General features: G+C 40.2%; 2 protein-coding genes across 3 annotated transcripts; one reads left to right on the plus strand and one right to left on the minus strand.

The window, feature by feature from the left end:
* The first annotated feature begins 91 nt into the window (after positions 1 to 91).
* LOC135610260 (ethylene-responsive transcription factor ERF034-like) lies at positions 92 to 1,380 on the plus strand. The gene has a single exon (XM_065104556.1). The coding sequence runs from the start codon at positions 144 to 146 to the stop codon at positions 1,041 to 1,043; it is 900 nt and encodes a 299-aa protein (XP_064960628.1). The 5' UTR covers positions 92 to 143; the 3' UTR covers positions 1,044 to 1,380.
* A 4,312-nt stretch (positions 1,381 to 5,692) lies between these two features.
* Positions 5,693 to 16,625, minus strand: LOC103985113 (E3 ubiquitin-protein ligase BRE1-like 1). Of its 2 annotated transcripts, none has more exons than XM_018829389.2 (19): positions 16,125 to 16,625; positions 15,374 to 15,535; positions 15,195 to 15,279; positions 13,565 to 13,789; positions 13,288 to 13,455; positions 12,870 to 13,063; positions 12,699 to 12,782; positions 12,473 to 12,592; positions 12,188 to 12,374; positions 11,930 to 12,090; positions 11,767 to 11,838; positions 10,500 to 10,579; positions 8,659 to 8,853; positions 8,110 to 8,182; positions 7,939 to 8,025; positions 6,879 to 7,016; positions 6,604 to 6,806; positions 6,354 to 6,519; positions 5,693 to 6,221 (listed from the first exon to the last, which is right to left on the minus strand). In XM_018829389.2, exons 1-19 carry the CDS (start codon positions 16,239 to 16,241, stop codon positions 6,090 to 6,092), a joined length of 2,649 nt encoding a protein of 882 aa, XP_018684934.2. In that variant the 5' UTR covers positions 16,242 to 16,625; the 3' UTR covers positions 5,693 to 6,089. The 2 variants fall into 2 exon arrangements, with proteins under 2 accessions (XP_018684934.2, XP_009401040.2); XM_009402765.3 differs by having other exon boundaries at positions 10,500 to 10,576; positions 16,125 to 16,624.
* Positions 16,626 to 17,192: the final 567 nt, after the last annotated feature.

Here is a 17,192-nt window from a genome sequence, read left to right on the forward strand (position 1 = left end):
AATATCAACCAAATGGGCACATGAAACACACACACTTAGTAATCTTTTTGGGTTTACTTGGGAGAAGAAAAGGGGCGAGTAAATGTTTGAGTCAATGTAAGTAGGCCACTCATTCCCAATGTAATCAGTGACAGCATAAATGCATGCATCGTCTTTCTTTAATTTTAATTGCAGGTCTCTCGCTGGGCATCATGAGAGCCCATCACATTGCTATTTATGCTGCCACTCATCATTGCCCCTCCTCCTCGAGCACCTTTTGGCTTCCTTCTCCCTCCATGGAAGAAGAGTTACTCCTCCAAGAATGTGAAGCTAACACCTGTTCTTCTTCTTCTTCTTCTTCCTCCACCATCACCTCCTCCTCATCCTCGTCCTCCTTGTCCTCCATGGCCACCTCTTGCTGCCCCAATGCCTCACCGGAACTACCTGGTCAAAGCTCGAACAAGGAGAAGAAGACGTCTAAGAGTGGATCCAAGAGACGGGCTCAGGCTGCTCCTGCTGGTGGTGGGGGTGGAGCCGAGAAGCGAAGCAAGGATGGGAAGCATCCGGTGTACCGTGGCGTTCGAATGCGGAATTGGGGTAAGTGGGTGTCGGAGATCCGGGAGCCGAGGAAGAAGTCGCGGATCTGGCTGGGGACGTTCCCGACGGCGGAGATGGCGGCCCGGGCGCACGACGTGGCGGCGCTGGCCATCAAGGGCCAGTCCGCGCACCTCAATTTCCCAGAATTGGCCGCCGAGCTGCCGCGGCCGGCCACCGCGGCTCCCAAGGACGTCCAGGCCGCGGCAGCCCTCGCCGCCGCGGCCACATTCTGTGGGCCATGCACGACCTCCCAGTGCTCGGCCCCGGACCAGGCCGAGCAGCCGGACCCCACGACGCCGCCGAGCGGCGACGACGACGCGCTCTTTGACCTGCCAGATCTCTTCCTCGGCCTAAGAGAAGGATTCTGCTACTCCTCCTCGTCTTCTTCTTCTGCATGGCTGCCCTCCACGGAGGAAGACGGCGTCGAGTTCCGAATCGAAGAACCATTCCTTTGGGAAGACAATTAACCTGCGCAACCCAATGCATGCATGCATCCATCCATATCCCTTCTGTCCACCTCCAATGGCGTGAGCAACGGAAGCAACACGTGCACCGTCCACCATGAGCTTCCTCCTCAACTGCAACTGGAAAGCAGAGTCCAAATCCACAAGCTCTGCAACTCTTCTACCTGAATTACTCATCCGCTCTGCACGATCGAATGGTCAAACAACAATAATGAGGCAGGAACACATGTTTACTTTCTTGCATCACAAGTTAGTCTGCGATGGCAGGCAGGCATCGATATGAGTGTGAATAAGCTTTGAATTCATGTGTGTGTGAATAAAGAACAGGATTCAAAGGCGATGGTCGTCGTTGCTATCTCCCCTTTTGCTGAATTGGAAAGCATTTGCTCTGATCATGTGCTTGGCTACTATGGACATAGTGACAAAAGCACTAGCAGTACATTTCTTTTCCTCATTTGACGAATAATACATCTTTATCAGCATTCGTTACCCACTCGTCAAGATGATCTTTCAGCACTAAGCGAGAATCTAAGCTGCACTTTTATGTATTCGTAGATACCTTAATCTCCCTCTCACAATCATTTGGCTTGAGGTCATGACTTGGCAAGCCAGGTGGCGCCACTATACATACATCAGGAAGATGAAAACCTCCATGGAATCAGCAACTCCTGCTCCTCTTCAGCCCAAGAAAAAGTTACGGAGATGGGAACAAGGGTTAACCTGTTGTCTTTCCCATCTAGACGCCACAACCACTTGGATCACAAGATGGAGGTCACGAGATAAAGGAACTGAGATGGAACGATCTACAGCCACTGAAGTCGCAGGTCCTTTCATCTTCGATGTGTGATTCAGCTGACAAGATGAAGCAATCATGGGATTGAACCCTGCAACGACTTCTCGTGTACTATAAATGATGAGTGTAACTTTCATACGTGATAAAGATCACTGCAGGGATTGGGTTGCAGAGCGATCAGAAACCTGCAGCTGATCTCCACACTAATGACGACGAGTGACAGGTGAGCGGTATTTGATGTTGCATGGGCACACAGGCTGGCAGCACAGAAGGCAAGAGCAACAGTACACGGTGAGAGTGTCCCTTACCCTCATCAATGCATGCATGGAGACAGAAATGTATACACACAACTGATGACAAAGCTCGAGGCACAACATTGTAGGGTGAATTGATGATGTTGATAGAGGGCCTCGGAATCTTTTGATGAGCCAATTTGGCAATAGATACTGCTGAAAGGGGAACTTCACTAGCAATCTATCTTCACGGTTGTCTCATTACATGATTCTGTAGCCAAATACTGACAGAAGCAGGTTAGCTGGGTGCTCATGAATAGTCCATATCTGGCGGCAGAACTTTGTATGCACGGTACAGACCTTTCAAATAATGTGGCCTCTGAAATGACAGTAAAATATTGTTGCCTCTCTCTCTCTCTCTCTCTCTCTCTCTCATGTTCACAATTCAAGCCTAACATGAGTTTTGTACTCTGCAAATTTTTCGTGCCGAATAATTACAATGGATCTCACAGGATAACTTTGCCTTGGTCAATTCTCCTCTTTTTATTAGAGAATTTAGATTTAGATGTTAGACTTAGATCAACTAATTAAACATATAATTTAGATTTCAGATGTTTTGCCAAACCACAAACATACACAAGATTTGCCATCTTTCACTCAACAAGCAGGCAAAATGATTCATCATTATGCCTCCTGGAGTAACAGTGTGAGCAGTGGTAACAAGTCACTGCAGACTCTGTTGTTCCTTTGTTTCCCTAACTTTCACTGGCCAATGGAACAAACAGTTCATCGTGGCAAGGGCAAAACCAATTGTTCAGCACAGGTTCTTCATCCGTTAATTGCAGATACTCAGCCGAAAGATGCAAAGTTTTTGCTCGACCAATTCCTGATAATGTCGTCGTGGAAGCTGAGCAAGACAAGCACAAGCAAAGCATAAAGTCGCACATTATAATTCTTATTCTTTCATTGTGGAAGAAGGGAAGGAACAAGTGTTTGCAGCCAGCCTCAACTTTCCCTTTGTGATGGAAAGAAGCCCAGGATGTGCCTCTTTTTACCACCACCATGCGTCACGAGATCTTGCACGCCTTTGGTGCATCTTCTTCCTCTCCTTTGGGACCCAAAAACAATGGAGTAGATTTACTTGCTGCCGCCGGTGCAGTAGCCACTGATAAGATCAGGGTAATATGAATGACTTGATGATCCTCTAGAATGTACATTAGCTTACTTGCATGCAGTGGTTAGGCTTTCATTTCGCGAGCTCGAGATAGGAAGAAAAGGTGCTTCATGGATGCCAAATTGCTTTTCACTTCGCTTGTGCTTGTGATGAAGCTGTTGAATCGTCGGGTGTCGTTTTTATGGGGAAGAAAGCGACGCAGCAGCTACCTCGTGCGGGGGGGAGGGCGCCACGCAATTTAAGAGACGGCAAATGCACCGGTGAAGAAGGATATTTCTGCATGAGGTGGCGAGACTAAAGCTGTGGTCGAGAACAAAAGGAAGAGGGCAAGTGGGCGATGCTCCATCACGGAACCCGCTGATACTGTTGGTCATCGGGGTAAACAACAGGGAGGAAGTGATGTGAGGAAGAAGCTGAGATACCCGACAGGGGGAGAAGATTCCGAGGAGGGCGAGGAGGAAGGAAGGAAGGAAGGCTCACAAGCACGAGCTGTTCTCCGGCATCGGTCATCCGTATGATTAGAGTGGGCGTATGTACCGAAATCAACGATGAAGAGATCAAAAAGAACTGAGCATCGAACGAATACTCATTGATTTGGGTCAAAAGAACAGATTTAGCATGACTCAAACTTATCATCTTTCTGAGTTCAATCTATCTCGCTCAGTAAGAGTAGGAAATTGCTGGAGTCAATCGGAGTAGCTGCGATGTGTTCCCGGTGACGTAACACAACAGCGGTGGGGAAAGCAATGGTAGCAATATACGAACCACGACGTCGGAGTGAGTCCATTGTTTTGAGCAATTTAGTTTATGTATGTATTATTTGAATCAATTTTATTTGAATAAATACAGAAAATGAAAGTCTATCGATCGATAATATCAAAAAAAATATTCATCAAATTAATTAAGTCAAGAATATTATCTTCTTTGAAAAAAAAAAAAATAGATCGTATGTTACATTTGAAGCGATTATAATTTTTATTTTTTTTACTTTTTTTTTATAAAATGATTCCATCTTTTTTTTTTTTTGATAAAATGATTCCATCATTTATTCAAATAGAATAGAGTGGGAACGAGAATGCCTTGCGGCCACATGTCTTCTTGCATCTTAGATTCCAGTCACTGTCAGTGACATCATCACTGGTGATAGATAGATAGATAGATAGAGAGAGATAGAGAGAGAGAGAGAGAGAGAGAGAGAGAGAGAGAGAGGAATAATAGCAGTCAAAAAGCAAAAAGGCAGTACATAGAAATAAACTAATTTATAATAATCATAAAAAAAAAGCAGTGCAGTACCACCTATCCTACACCTACATATCATCTGTGGAATAATGGCAAAGAAGTTGAACCCTCTCTCTCTCTCTCTCTCTCTCTCTCTCTCTCTGTAATCCAGATAAGCTGGTCTCATGGTAGTGGTTGGCAACTTGAGAAACAATAAAAGGTTAATAAACAAACAATAATGTCCATGCTCAAGTTATATTGTCAAAACGAAATTTCAGATATTTATGGTAAATAGGATTCACCCTTGGGGAAATAATGAAAAAGGACAGCTTGCATGAAAAATCCTAATAAAAGATGGTCTTTTATAAGATAATATAATAAATTTAATTTGTCATGGTTAACATGAATGTCGTCGATGCATGGATATTCACTGATATAAATGAAACACCGTGCACTATTGTCGTGGTGGTGGTGGTGGTGGTGGTGGTGGTGGTGTGGACCTCCATTCGATCCGAAGACCTACTCGATCCCTACTGCTAGATTCCTGTTACAGCGCCCTCCGAAGAAGATAAGAATGGTGTGGGGTGGGCGGGGGCGGAGGGAAAGCAAGCACTGCCCACCACCTACTCGATCCTCTTAATTATTGTCACCATCTGCTGCACTCATCACAGTACCGCTGACGCAGTCACGCAGTCCTTCGTCTTCCCTAAGCATTGCGTTATGAGAACCGACGCGCTGCTGCCGCGTCGGATGCTCATCGACACAAGTATCCTATTGCGACTGTGGTGAGCACCGTCTCCACTGTAGATTTTTCCCGTGCACTCAACTCAGTCAAAACTATGGTAACCTTCGACCCTTTTCTCCTAGCTTTCTTTCCATGGCGACAAAAGTGCACAGGTGGGGATGTCCGACGATGTGAATGAACTTTGAGCAGCTATACACGTATAATGAATCTTCTTCCTCCTCTGTTCCAATAAACCTCTATCGACATCCATACATCAAGTAATATAACAACCCAAATCGTCCCATATAACTGATACTAACATAGCAACCATTAGTTAAGAATAATAAATTTTTATTTATAATTTTTATCGATCTATTACCTCTTCTTGTTGTGTTACAATTAGTAATTTATCTCAAAATTTCTAATTCCATCTCGTAAAGGGCCGAGTACACAATTTTACTTGCATATAATAATGTAAAACAACTGGGCCTGTGCCATGGCTTCCACTCATGAAACAACCAGAGTGATATATAAAAATGGAAGAATCCACAGGAGCAACCTCCAAAAATCTTATTACAATTGAGGCTTCAGTCCGATTTGGCAGAGTCCAGTAAGGCAAGCAAGGTGAATCCTGAGCTTCATTTCATTGAATTATGAAACAATAGATTGGATGGAGCAGGGCTGGTCCAGTGGTTCATCGTGTACCGGGAAGATACAACTTGCTAAGACAGACTGCCCATGGTGCCTCCTCATTCAATCACAAGATATGTTACAACAACAACAACAACAACAAAAACTAAGCTTCAAGACACAAGAATGGCAGCGGCGACACAACTTGCCTTCTGTGGTGCCGCATCAGATTTGAATACATCATCTCCGATGACACAACGACACAAACAACCCAGGATCATATGTAGATTGGTTTCACATCATTAGGCCCAAAACTCGTGCCACAAGTTGGGCACTTACGTTGACGGCTGCTAGAGGTCCTCTGAATGCACTGGTGGCAGAACAAATGGTAACATTTCACAATCACAACCTGAGTCCACAAGAAGAAAACATGTAAAATATTTGGAAAACGGAGTAGCCTAGTTAATCATTAGAAGAAAAAAAGAATGTCAGCATAAACAATCACAACGATCGTAGTAATGGTTTCTAGAGTATTTTTCACCTCCTTTTGTCGGTTGAGGCAGATACTGCACTTAAGGATCCCCCTGTATTCCTTTACTTCTTGCCGAAGTTTCTCCAGGACCGTAGAACCATTGATTTGTGCCCTAAGGTAGGCAGCTTTCCTGGTCATGACTTCTAAGCCTTCCTCAACTCTCTTCTTGTCATACCTGATCATTTGGACAAGAATTCAGTAGGCTCTAGCACGGTGAACTCAACTCTGTTATAACAGCAGGAATAATGTAGCTTGGTACCTCTCCTTCTCTAGTTCCATCAACATATTTGCAACATCCACTCGGCCTTTCTCGACCTTGTTTTGCATCCCGTCAAATGATTGCCTTAAGTTATCCGACTCAGTCTGCACCTCCAATAATCTTTTTTTGGTATTCTCATACATGACAGTACTCTGCCACCCATCCTCGGCAAGTTTCCCAACTTGATCTGAACATACCTTTAACTGCAGCAAGTACATATCTGGTCAATTTTTGGGATGAGCCGTATGCCAAAGTAATTGTTAAAGTCGTACTACCAGGTCGTCCATTTGGGAAACTTTTATATTATATAAATCCACCAACAAGTTTGCCTGCTGCAACTTCTTATTCATGGTTTGCAGTTCCAAGCGCAGTGCTTCCTGGAGCTGCGTTGCTTTCACGCCCTCTACAACAAGCTGGACAAAAAACTATCAAAATTAAGTGACTCTATGGTAATAGTTGGAGGCACAACATAACCAATAACAAATTCATAAAGACAGCACAAAAACCAAAAGGAAGATTAAAATGGAAATGGAAACACTCGAAAATGAGGAAAGAAGAATTTGGCATAAACAGATGTGAAGCATAACAACTATTAATTGATGCATAATTCACAATTGAACCAAGCCGATAAACTAGATCATGGCCATCGTTCATATGGATGTTTTTGTCACAGAAACCCATGCCTGGTCCATTTTTTCTTGAAATAAGTAGGTTCAACCAGAAACCATCAATTTGATCTCATTCTTAACAAGGAAACTAGAAACATTACAACAGGGTCATAAGAAGAGTACACTATTATCGATGCTTATGGCTTCAGTTGCAGATCTAGAATAGTAGGAAACATGTTGGGTAAAATAGAAAAACTATGACCATCAGTCTCAAATCCAGGATTTTTCCCCTACTCGATGTAGCAGTGCAGCTTGCTCCACCTATGACACGATTGCATCCAACAACCTTGTTTCTACTACGTGAAAAACATTTTATAGGTTCCTTGTCCCTTAGATCAAGTATTTGAGTTCAAAAAAGAAAATGTTACGGGAAAATAGTCCAAATTTCACAAAGGACAATTCATGTGAGGCATCAGGCACCATGTTTGCAACTTGAGAGGATTATCTGAACTGGAGACCTATAATATCTGCTGCTAAACTATCATGAAGTTGTACCCAAAAAAATTGTTTACTCATGCACTCCAATCAAATAAGTAACCATTAACGATGACAATTTTATGTCATTTCTGAAACGCAATTCACATGTCTCAAGTAAGAGGAACCAGCTTGTAAAATGCTCTCGAGGAAGCCAAAGAATCACGAAGCACAAAAATTATGTTGATATCACCTTAATGTTGTAATCATCTCTCTCTATAATTTGCTGCAAGAGGTGTTGGTTTTGAGTTTGCATATCTTCATATGCTTGCCCAATACTCTGCAGTAAGTAGGTCAAGTGTTCATCTCAGTATATATTTTCATTACTGAACAACCGATACATCTTTAATAAAGAAATTCTAACCTCGATTTCAGATATATAGGCTTCACCTTCCTCATGTTTAGACTTCAGAATCTCAGACAATTTAGATATATCTCTGCATTAAAAAATATACTGGTCATTCATCACATACTTCAGAGAGAAACCTACAGAAAACCCTCCAGCCACCATTTCCCTGCAGGACGAAATATGAAAGTGCTAAAAACTAGTGTCGCATGAATACAGACATGGGAATATGATACGAATCTGCATTCAAGTGACCAAAAAAAAAGAAAAGATATGTGGATGTGTATTATTATATTACATGTTTGTTTATTGAAATAGTATAATAATTAAAGAGTCATTAGAGCATCCGACTCACAGGCATGCAGCACAAGTACATGCAACACTCTGTGCATTACATATTACCTAAGCATGTAATCATCTACTAAAACTTTTACAAAACTTTGTGTAACCATAATAACACATCTCAAACCGGTCCTGGTACAATTCATGGAATATGCTACACACTAACAACAGCTCCATCCACCCAGGACCGAGAGAATAAAAGACAGTAATATGAGCATAAGATACCTGCCACATGCCTCCAACTTCCGCCTTAGTTCATCGATCTCGGCTTCAGCAGAGGTTAGCCTCTTTTGAGATGTTGCTTCAGCTTCAATGGCTGCCTTAACACGCAACTCCAAGTTGTGCTCATCAAGAGATGATTTAAGACTTTGAACCAAAGCCCATGTTTTGTATTCACTATCCTTGGACTCTATGACATCCCTGCGGTAAGAAAGATATATAAGCTTAAATCTTAGTTTTGCTGGTCAATCTAAACATACTGCTCTGTGAAAACAGCATCTGACCTTCCCACATCAATATGGTCTAAGCTATAGAGGCTGGAAAGGAAGTTTATTAATGCAAATATCGCATAAAAGAAGAAGAATCTCTGCTAATAGTTAAACAGGTGCAAGAAGTAGACTTTCACTCAGTGATTTAAAAAGCGCTAGGCGCTCGCCCGAGCGAAGCGAGGCGCTAAAATATAAAAATATATAATATAATTAATAATAATGAATATTATTAAAATCAAAATAATATATTATTAATCTATTAACAGTATTGAAAATTAATAATTTCAAATAAACCTAACAATATTAACAGTATACAGTATACTGTTAACAGTATACAGAAGGAGAAGGAAGAGTGTAAGGGGGTGCTGACTGAGAAAAGAGGAAGCGGTAGCGACAGCGGGAGTGTAAGGAGGCAGCGGCAGCGGGAGCGACGACAACGGCAGCAGCAGCGGCAGCGGGAGTAGGAGCGGCAAGCAGCGGGAGCAGCGAGCGGCGATAGCAACAGCGGCGAGCAGCAGGAGCGGGAGTGGCAGCGGCAATGAGCAGGGTTAGGGTTAGGCAACGACAGCTAATATCGGTTTTAGTTGGTTCGATTGAACCAACTAACCACCGGAGACCGAACCAGATCTAAAATCTTGGTTCGGTCGCCTGGTTTAGCACAGGCGCTCGCCCGAGGCGCCCAGGCAGCAACTATGCTCGCCCGAAGCGCGCCGCCTAGAAGTTTAGCGAGGCACTCGGGCCTCGTCTCGCCTCGCCCGAGCGCCTTTTTAAATCACTGCTTTCACTGTATTTTCGGAAAATGAATGAACTGTCTCTCCTACTTAGTTAAAAATCATGATTTCATTTGGATGAAAAGCCAACAGTTATGATCATCATACCAGTATTTAAAGCAAACATCTTGCTTAACATAAGAAAAGTAAGCACACTAAAGAGTGGCAAAGCCACAGTCATTAATAGTATTGGAAACACAATGTTTGCAGGACACGAATTTTAATACTCTGATTGAGGTGTCCTACTTCAGATTCATTGATATTTACTCACTCTAATACAATCACAATTGCAAGTAATTCTACAAGAATCAGAAGCATTAACCTAATGAAGCAATTCCATGATGTCGTGTATTAACACCAAAGGGAACATCCCAAGCAAAGTATGATAATATGTATTCACCCACTAACAATTCATAGGTACAGCATCTATGGTAAATTCTAAATAGAACTATGCTTACAAGTTTTGACAATAAAATAGTTTGCATCTCTTAATGGCAGCAAATCAAGAGAAAATCTTAAAAAAAAAATGAAAAGAAGTTAGAACCAAATAATCAAGTCTAGGGCTCCCAATCTAGTTGCTTATGACAAAAGGACTAATAGTTATTCTTATTAATTAATATGAAACAATAATTAAAAAAAAAGAATTAGTTCATTCTTGTTCAACAAATTTCAAGCATATGTGCATAAGTCATGCCACCGAGAAAGAGAACATACATGTGAATCAAAACATTCACTAAAAGCTAACATGTCGAAAGATATAATGCAGAATGTATCATGTGGCTCCTACGCAAAAGATAAAATTACAAACCTGGAATCTGTGGATTCACGTTTATACATTTCTAGGAATAGCATCGACTCCTGATTACTCTCTCTTAAATCATGAAGCTGCTTCAGCATAAGCAAACAACAAACATTAAAGCAAATTCAGCATGTAAATATAATGCCACACATAAATATTTACTCTCCAATCCCTAATATGAACATCGGAAAAAAAAAGCTCTAGAAAAACATCACCAGCTAGTTAATGTTCAAAAAAGAAAAACAGAATATATTTCTATATGTCAAACTCTGCAAAAATGTTGAGAAAAATTTATACAGTAATTCGAACACAGAGTTGCCGATGCATTTTAAAATTATTACATGGTAGAAAGGCAAAGGAAGCAAAGACTGTAAACCAATCTGACAATGAACACATCAAGACACGGTAAAGCTCCAAACAGGAATAAGTTGGAGTAGAACTAATTCCAGAATGAAAAAAATTAAAGAATATATACCAAAATGACCATTGTTATTGAGAAACAAAAATTAGTTCACAGAATCAAGACAATATAATAAAGATGAACAGAATAAGTCTCTGGATACATTGTCGTGCAAATGAACAATGAACCAAAGACTTGTCACAAACTCAAGTAGTACGTATAGTTCTTATGATCTTTGTGAAAGACATTGGATAAGAGATCTACTTTCAAGCAATCAACTGTCTTTCTAAAGACCATCACAAACTTAGGCTTATCTTGCTTAATTTTTCATTCTTCAGTTCATGCTGTAGTCCTTGATGTCACCTTCCACTTCCCGTAAGTTAATAATAAATTCTCAATCATATAAACACAAGATCATCCATTTTAAACAACCTAACAAAATTCCTATACTTAAGCTTTTCATTTTGGGTATTCCTCAGTTTACAAGGTATCCACAAACTCAAGCAACATGTCATCTTAAAGCTCCACGGCAACCAAAAATAAACCGTAGCAGTAAATTTTAGAGCTTAAAGACTAACAGAAAAAAAAAACAACCTAAATCAAATTTGTCTATTTATAATTCTAATAATTAAAAATGAGCAAACCTTGGCAATATAACTATTTCAACTCATACAAACATTTTCCACACACAACTCCAGCCACATATGATAAAGAGCTACTTGTGCACATATAGAGTTCAGCAAATATTGCAGTTCAAGCAATACTTAAAAAGCAAGCTTCAAAAAAGTAACAAAACCAAATTCAACATGTCTTGCTATGATGCTATCTATTCCTTATAGGAGTAAACAAAAAGCAGACAAGCATATATGAGCCTACCACTGAATGCAGTTTCTTTATTTCAGAAAGTTGATGAGCGGAATTTCCAGATAAAGATTTAATCTCATTCTCCTACACCAAATATTGTCAGTCGCTTCAAAATCCATCATGCTTAACAAAATGTAGCAGGTTCTGCATGTGGCCCGTTTGACAAATTTCTTACCTTCCTGTGCAACATACTAGAAAGAGATTGAACATCTGCACGGAGAGAATTAAGTTCTACGGCAGCCCCCTTGTTTTTATCGATTTCACTTTGCATGATTCCCATGTCTTTAGGTAACGATGAAACAAGTGCCTTAAATTCGTGAATTATTTCTTTCCTACCTGAAATCATCAGTCATGCCCCAAGTAAGTCCATTGAAACAGGAGAAATTAACTCACAAGGTATTTTGAAGTAAACTTGAGACACTTGACAAGATACTTGGTTCTCTTGTGGCCTCTTCAAATTTGGTCTCTAAGAGAACCCTTTCATTGGCTAGTTTCTGCAAAATCTGCTCTAGCTCAGCAATTCTAGACTCAGAGAATAGAGAGACTCTCTGAGCAATATCAGCTAATTCAACTTTCAAATTTACTTCTTTTTCATGCCAACTGAAGCTATCCTTTTCAACCTGTAATAAAGATGTCGAGACAAATCTCATCAGACATATATGAGCTAAAATACCTAAACATACATGTAGACTGCATGTATCTACCGACCGGTTACCACCTGCAATTTTTCCAGCAATGCCCGGCACACATCCATTTCTTCTCTTGATCCTTGCAGGTGAGCATTCAGCAATTGAAAAGCTTTGGATGAAGATATACTCTTGACATTCATCAAAGCATTCTGGAATATATTTTCCATGCACAGTAGTATTATAATGCATAAGAATTTAGAAAATAATCAGAATATTATACTTGACAGTAAATAAGATAAACAAAAAAGAACCAACCCGCAAATAGGCCAGTTTCTTTAGAATTTCAATTCTTTCTTCATTCAGTCTACTAATCTCTGTTAATCGGCTTGAAACTAAATCCTGATCAACTCAAGCACAAATGCAACAGTCAATAGGATAACAAAAACAACACAATATAGATCAGAAATGTGAAGTGTCAATATCTACCATCAATTCCTTGAGATAAAATTCCATATCTTGCATATCCTTTTGAACATCCTTGACCTTATCTGCACCTACTGGTTTGTTTCCTAAAGTTTGAAAAAGGAATCGTGGGGTTTGTGCTGTATCTTTTTGCGACTTGAGGACTGTTAGTCTACGATTGCTTTCTTCCAACTCTGAAACTGTATTTGCCAACTCCTCTTCACAAAATATCATAAAGGTAAATGTCAATATCAAACAAGTATTTCAATATACAATATAGATTGATGTTGTTCTTAAAGAGAGACAAAGGTTTATGGCATCGTTCCATAAGCTAATATAGAAACCAAAGGCACTCCCAACCCATTAAGTCCTTAGTTCAAAAGTAGAAATTATTAAGAACCATAGGTTCTGAAGGAACCTCCAACAGTTTTGACAAGGTTACCTGCCAGGCGTTTACATTCAGCTTTGTTTTTAATGTCTACATCTCGATGGTTCTGGACATTATCTGCCAACAGTCTGTGCTTCAAATGAAGATCACTTACAGCCATGAGAAACTTCCTAATCTCTACCTCTAGGTCTTTAGCAGTTTTCAGCAATGTCCTACTGGGTTCTGTGACATACCAACCAATGTAAAAGAATAAGCCAGAAAAAGATCTCAAGATTAATCAAATAAAAAAGCTACAAAGATAAATAAGACACTGCATGATATAGGTTTATACCATCTTCAGGCAGAGTAGCAAGGGCAGCAGCAGCACACACCTCATTTACATGCCACACATGATTAAATGAACATATAATATTTTGTAAGATGTTTTTTTTTGTCAATTGTGCTGCTTGTAGATCATTTTGGTTCAAAGTTGGAGCTACATCATCTGAACACTCAGTGGCACCAGTTTCCGTGAGTCTTGTCAAAAAATCATCTTCTGTGTGGGAGACTGGTCCATCTGTAAAGAACATATAAAATAAGTTACGCAGACTACAATAACAACAAAAAAGTGTGAAAGGCAACCTAGCATTCAATAGTTGCTTCCCTAGCTGGAAGCAGAGAACGCCCTACCCAGGATTTTGCAGAAATCACAACTTTGGCAAATATAAACAGACCGGTGCCTAAATAAAGACCCACAGAAACTCCCAGATAAAGACATAATCCACAAAAGAAGAAGCAGATTGAATCAATCAACTAACACAAGTCCACTAATCTCTTATATCTGAAGTCTATATAAAATCCGAAATTTCATAACTTGACACAGTGGTACAACAGACAACAAAGAGATTCTTTGAAGATCAAGCCATGCCAAACATATGTTTCCATGAGCCCGAAATAACCACAAGATACGATGCTTTGTTGCCCCCACGATCTCCAAACAAAATTTTCCAAGATTTATAATCAACATGTTGATGAAGGAATGCAACTGCCTCATAACTTCATGAGCAGATTCTAGCATATCTGCACTAGTTGCTAGTTAAGAATGCAACACAGTGAACTCATTTTATTGACCTCGCTAGGCAATAAGCTAACGAACACCAAGCTGTATTAGGCAGTAAGACATACTGGTTTCAAATCTTCTTTTTTCTTAGAATTTATTAACAACTCTTAATAACTGCATTTTCTTTTATTTTCTTCTCTCTCCTCCTTCTTTGCCACCTCCGCCTCATGTTCTTCTTCTCCTACTCCACCACCACTTCCAGCTTATCCTCCTACTGCTACAGCTACTCCTTTGCCTCCTCCTCCATGTAATTTCCTCCTTGTTGTCATCCATGTCCGCTGCAGCCTGCCAGTGTTGCTGCCTCCTCCCGTCTTTTGTCTCTCTCTTTCTCTATCGTCTGGCTTGGTAGCTATCAGTACTGACCTGTTTCAACACACCAACCTGTACCAGTACAGTATCGATCCGGCCTCCAATCAGTATCGGCAGCGAACCAAGATTTCCATCCATCCTTCATATCACTAACAAACTTCACTGAGTCAAATACTAATATGTGTTGTAAAAAGTGAGAATCAAGTGGAAGAAAAAAAGAAGACAAAAACAATCTCAAATCCCTTTGGGGTGATTCCTCTAACTTGGCCATCCAAGTGAAAGCAAATGATGCATTTGCATATGCTGGTTGACTCCGCTTTTAATTTTTCCTGCTGGTCTTTTCAGCATACCTCCAATACAGCAAACATTTTTGTCTTGAACCACGGTAAAACATCATTGCAAAATGTTCTCAAAATGTGGCCTTAAAGCAACATACAGCAAAGTAAAAGCAAATATGCATGAGCTACTAAATTTTCACATGGGAAAACTTAGATCTCCTAAAGGAATAAATTTAGAACTTATTGAATGTAAAGTAATGGCTAAAATGTCTCACTCTCTGTCACATGAGAATCTTTCAAGTGAACAGCACCTGTGGATCGACTTGCACTGACAGAAAGTGATACCAGATCACCAACAAGCTGTTGAAACGATTAATGAAATTGTTATTTAAGCCAATATACAAATCTGATGGACTGTTGTAGTCAATCATAAAAAGAAATAGAGCATACTAACCCGCCCCCAGTATTTATTAACCACAACTAACGTGTCATCGTGAGTCTCCTGTTTCTCTTTCAGCTGATGAAATTTATTCTCGAGAGCAAGATACTCAAATTTCTGAGCTTCTAATTGTTCAGCAAGCTTCTGGTTCTTGTACCGCAGCACAGCAACATCAAGCTACATAAATAAAATCACTGAAAAGAGTTACAACAATAGTTTCTATTCAGCCAACCTCAGCCAATAAATCTCATTCAATATGACAGATAAATAGGGGAATCAATCAATGGGTGAAAAAATGGGAAAGGTAAAAAAAAAAAGCATCAAATTGTCTAAATGACACTTTGAGTCCCTTGCTACATGAACCAATCACTTACGCACGTTCCCCAAAGTATAGTGATTTTCTTTCAATGTTTGATACCAAAATGCCAAAACGTAGAACAACTGACACTTCATGAAAGAAAAAAAATTATTATAAACAAGTTGGGAATTGAAGCTAAGTTTAATAACACATCAATCCTAATATAAGATACTGCATCTAATGAACCGCCCACTTGAGTCCATCGAAGATCCAACATAAACAGAAATCAATCTTATACCATTAACCATCAAATTGTGCCCCACCCCCTGCGATATACAATCCCTGCTAACCCTAGAAATTGCAATTACCAATCCATACAATGAAAGAAAAAAAAAAAAACATGTAACTCGACCAGCGACCCTAAAACAATACCAAGGTATAAAAATGCCCGAAGCACAGAGATCACACCTTCTTGTCCTCGGAGAACGGGGCGAACGGCTGCTTCTTGGCGGCGGGACCGGCACTGGTGGGGGAGATGGAGCTAAAATGGCGGCGCTTCCTCCCCGGCTCCCCGGTGCTCCCCATAACCCTAACCGCTAGCAGCAGGAAACCCTAGGCAGCTGCTCCACAGTCATACACGGAGCTCCCGAGTCTCCCGAAATTCCCAACAAAACAAGCAGATAACCGATACGAGAAGATGCGTTCGGCGATCAAAAGCAGGAATCTAAACCCGGACTCAAGGATCACCGAAAGATCAAATAAAAAGGGGAAAAACCAGCAAAATCGAAGTAGGGCAACAAGAGGAACTGGAAATTGGGATCTCCCGCAGAAATATTCGATCTTTCGGAGTCGCTTGGCCTCCGATTGGATTGGATAGGTAGAGAAGTGGGGATCCAAGGCGTCCCGACAGGGCGGAGGAAGCAGGGGAAGCACACGGCCGCAGCAAAGCGCGCACGGGAGAGAAAAACAATATTGGTCGAGGACAACTTTTTCCTTCGAAAGACAGTCAGGGGTATTTTAGTCTTTCCGACGAAGTCTCTTGCGGGATCCGGTCACCGTCCGGTGAACGGTAGGTTTGGCTCGTTACCGTTGTTGCAAACTTGCGTGGATTTTCTTAATAAAAATTAAAATGCAATATTAAATTACATAAATGTTATAATTTCATTAGTTCTTTATTTAATTACATGCATATTTTATCTCCCAATTATCCACAACAAAAAAAATTATCAATATATATTTATAATATAATTTTTATATACTATTTACCAAACATTGAAAGCATTCAAACCTCTTTCTTTATAATGCATATTAAAATATAAATATATTACTAAATACATTTATTTTTTATAATATATATTAAAAATAAAAATATGTTACTAAATGCATCGGAACATAATTAATTATTTTTTTATAATTTTATTATGATAAAAATTCATAAAAAAAATATACAATTCAACCAAAATTGAGACATCAAACCTATCCGAAGATACAAATAAATTAGAATGTCCAATAAATATTGGGACAAAATTTTGCACG

The sequence above is a fragment of the Musa acuminata genome, chromosome BXJ2-4 (genome assembly GCF_036884655.1).
Source record: "Musa acuminata AAA Group cultivar baxijiao chromosome BXJ2-4, Cavendish_Baxijiao_AAA, whole genome shotgun sequence".
Taxonomy (NCBI): Eukaryota; Viridiplantae; Streptophyta; class Magnoliopsida; order Zingiberales; family Musaceae; genus Musa; species Musa acuminata.

Excerpts from the sequence above, each read along its gene's own strand:
- LOC103985113 (XM_018829389.2), bottom strand. The coding sequence starts at position 16,241 with ATGGGGAGCACCGGGGAGCCGGGGAGGAAGCGCCGCCATTTTAGCTCC. Across the intron at positions 13,790-15,194 it reads AGATTCTCATGTGACAGAGA|ATGGACCAGTCTCCCACACA; the intron begins GTGAGACATTTT and ends TGTTCTTTACAG. Across the intron at positions 8,026-8,109 it reads CCTATATATCTGAAATCGAG|AGTATTGGGCAAGCATATGA; the intron begins GTTAGAATTTCT and ends TACTTACTGCAG.
- LOC135610260 (XM_065104556.1), top strand. The coding sequence starts at position 144 with ATGCATCGTCTTTCTTTAATTTTAATTGCAGGTCTCTCGCTGGGCATC.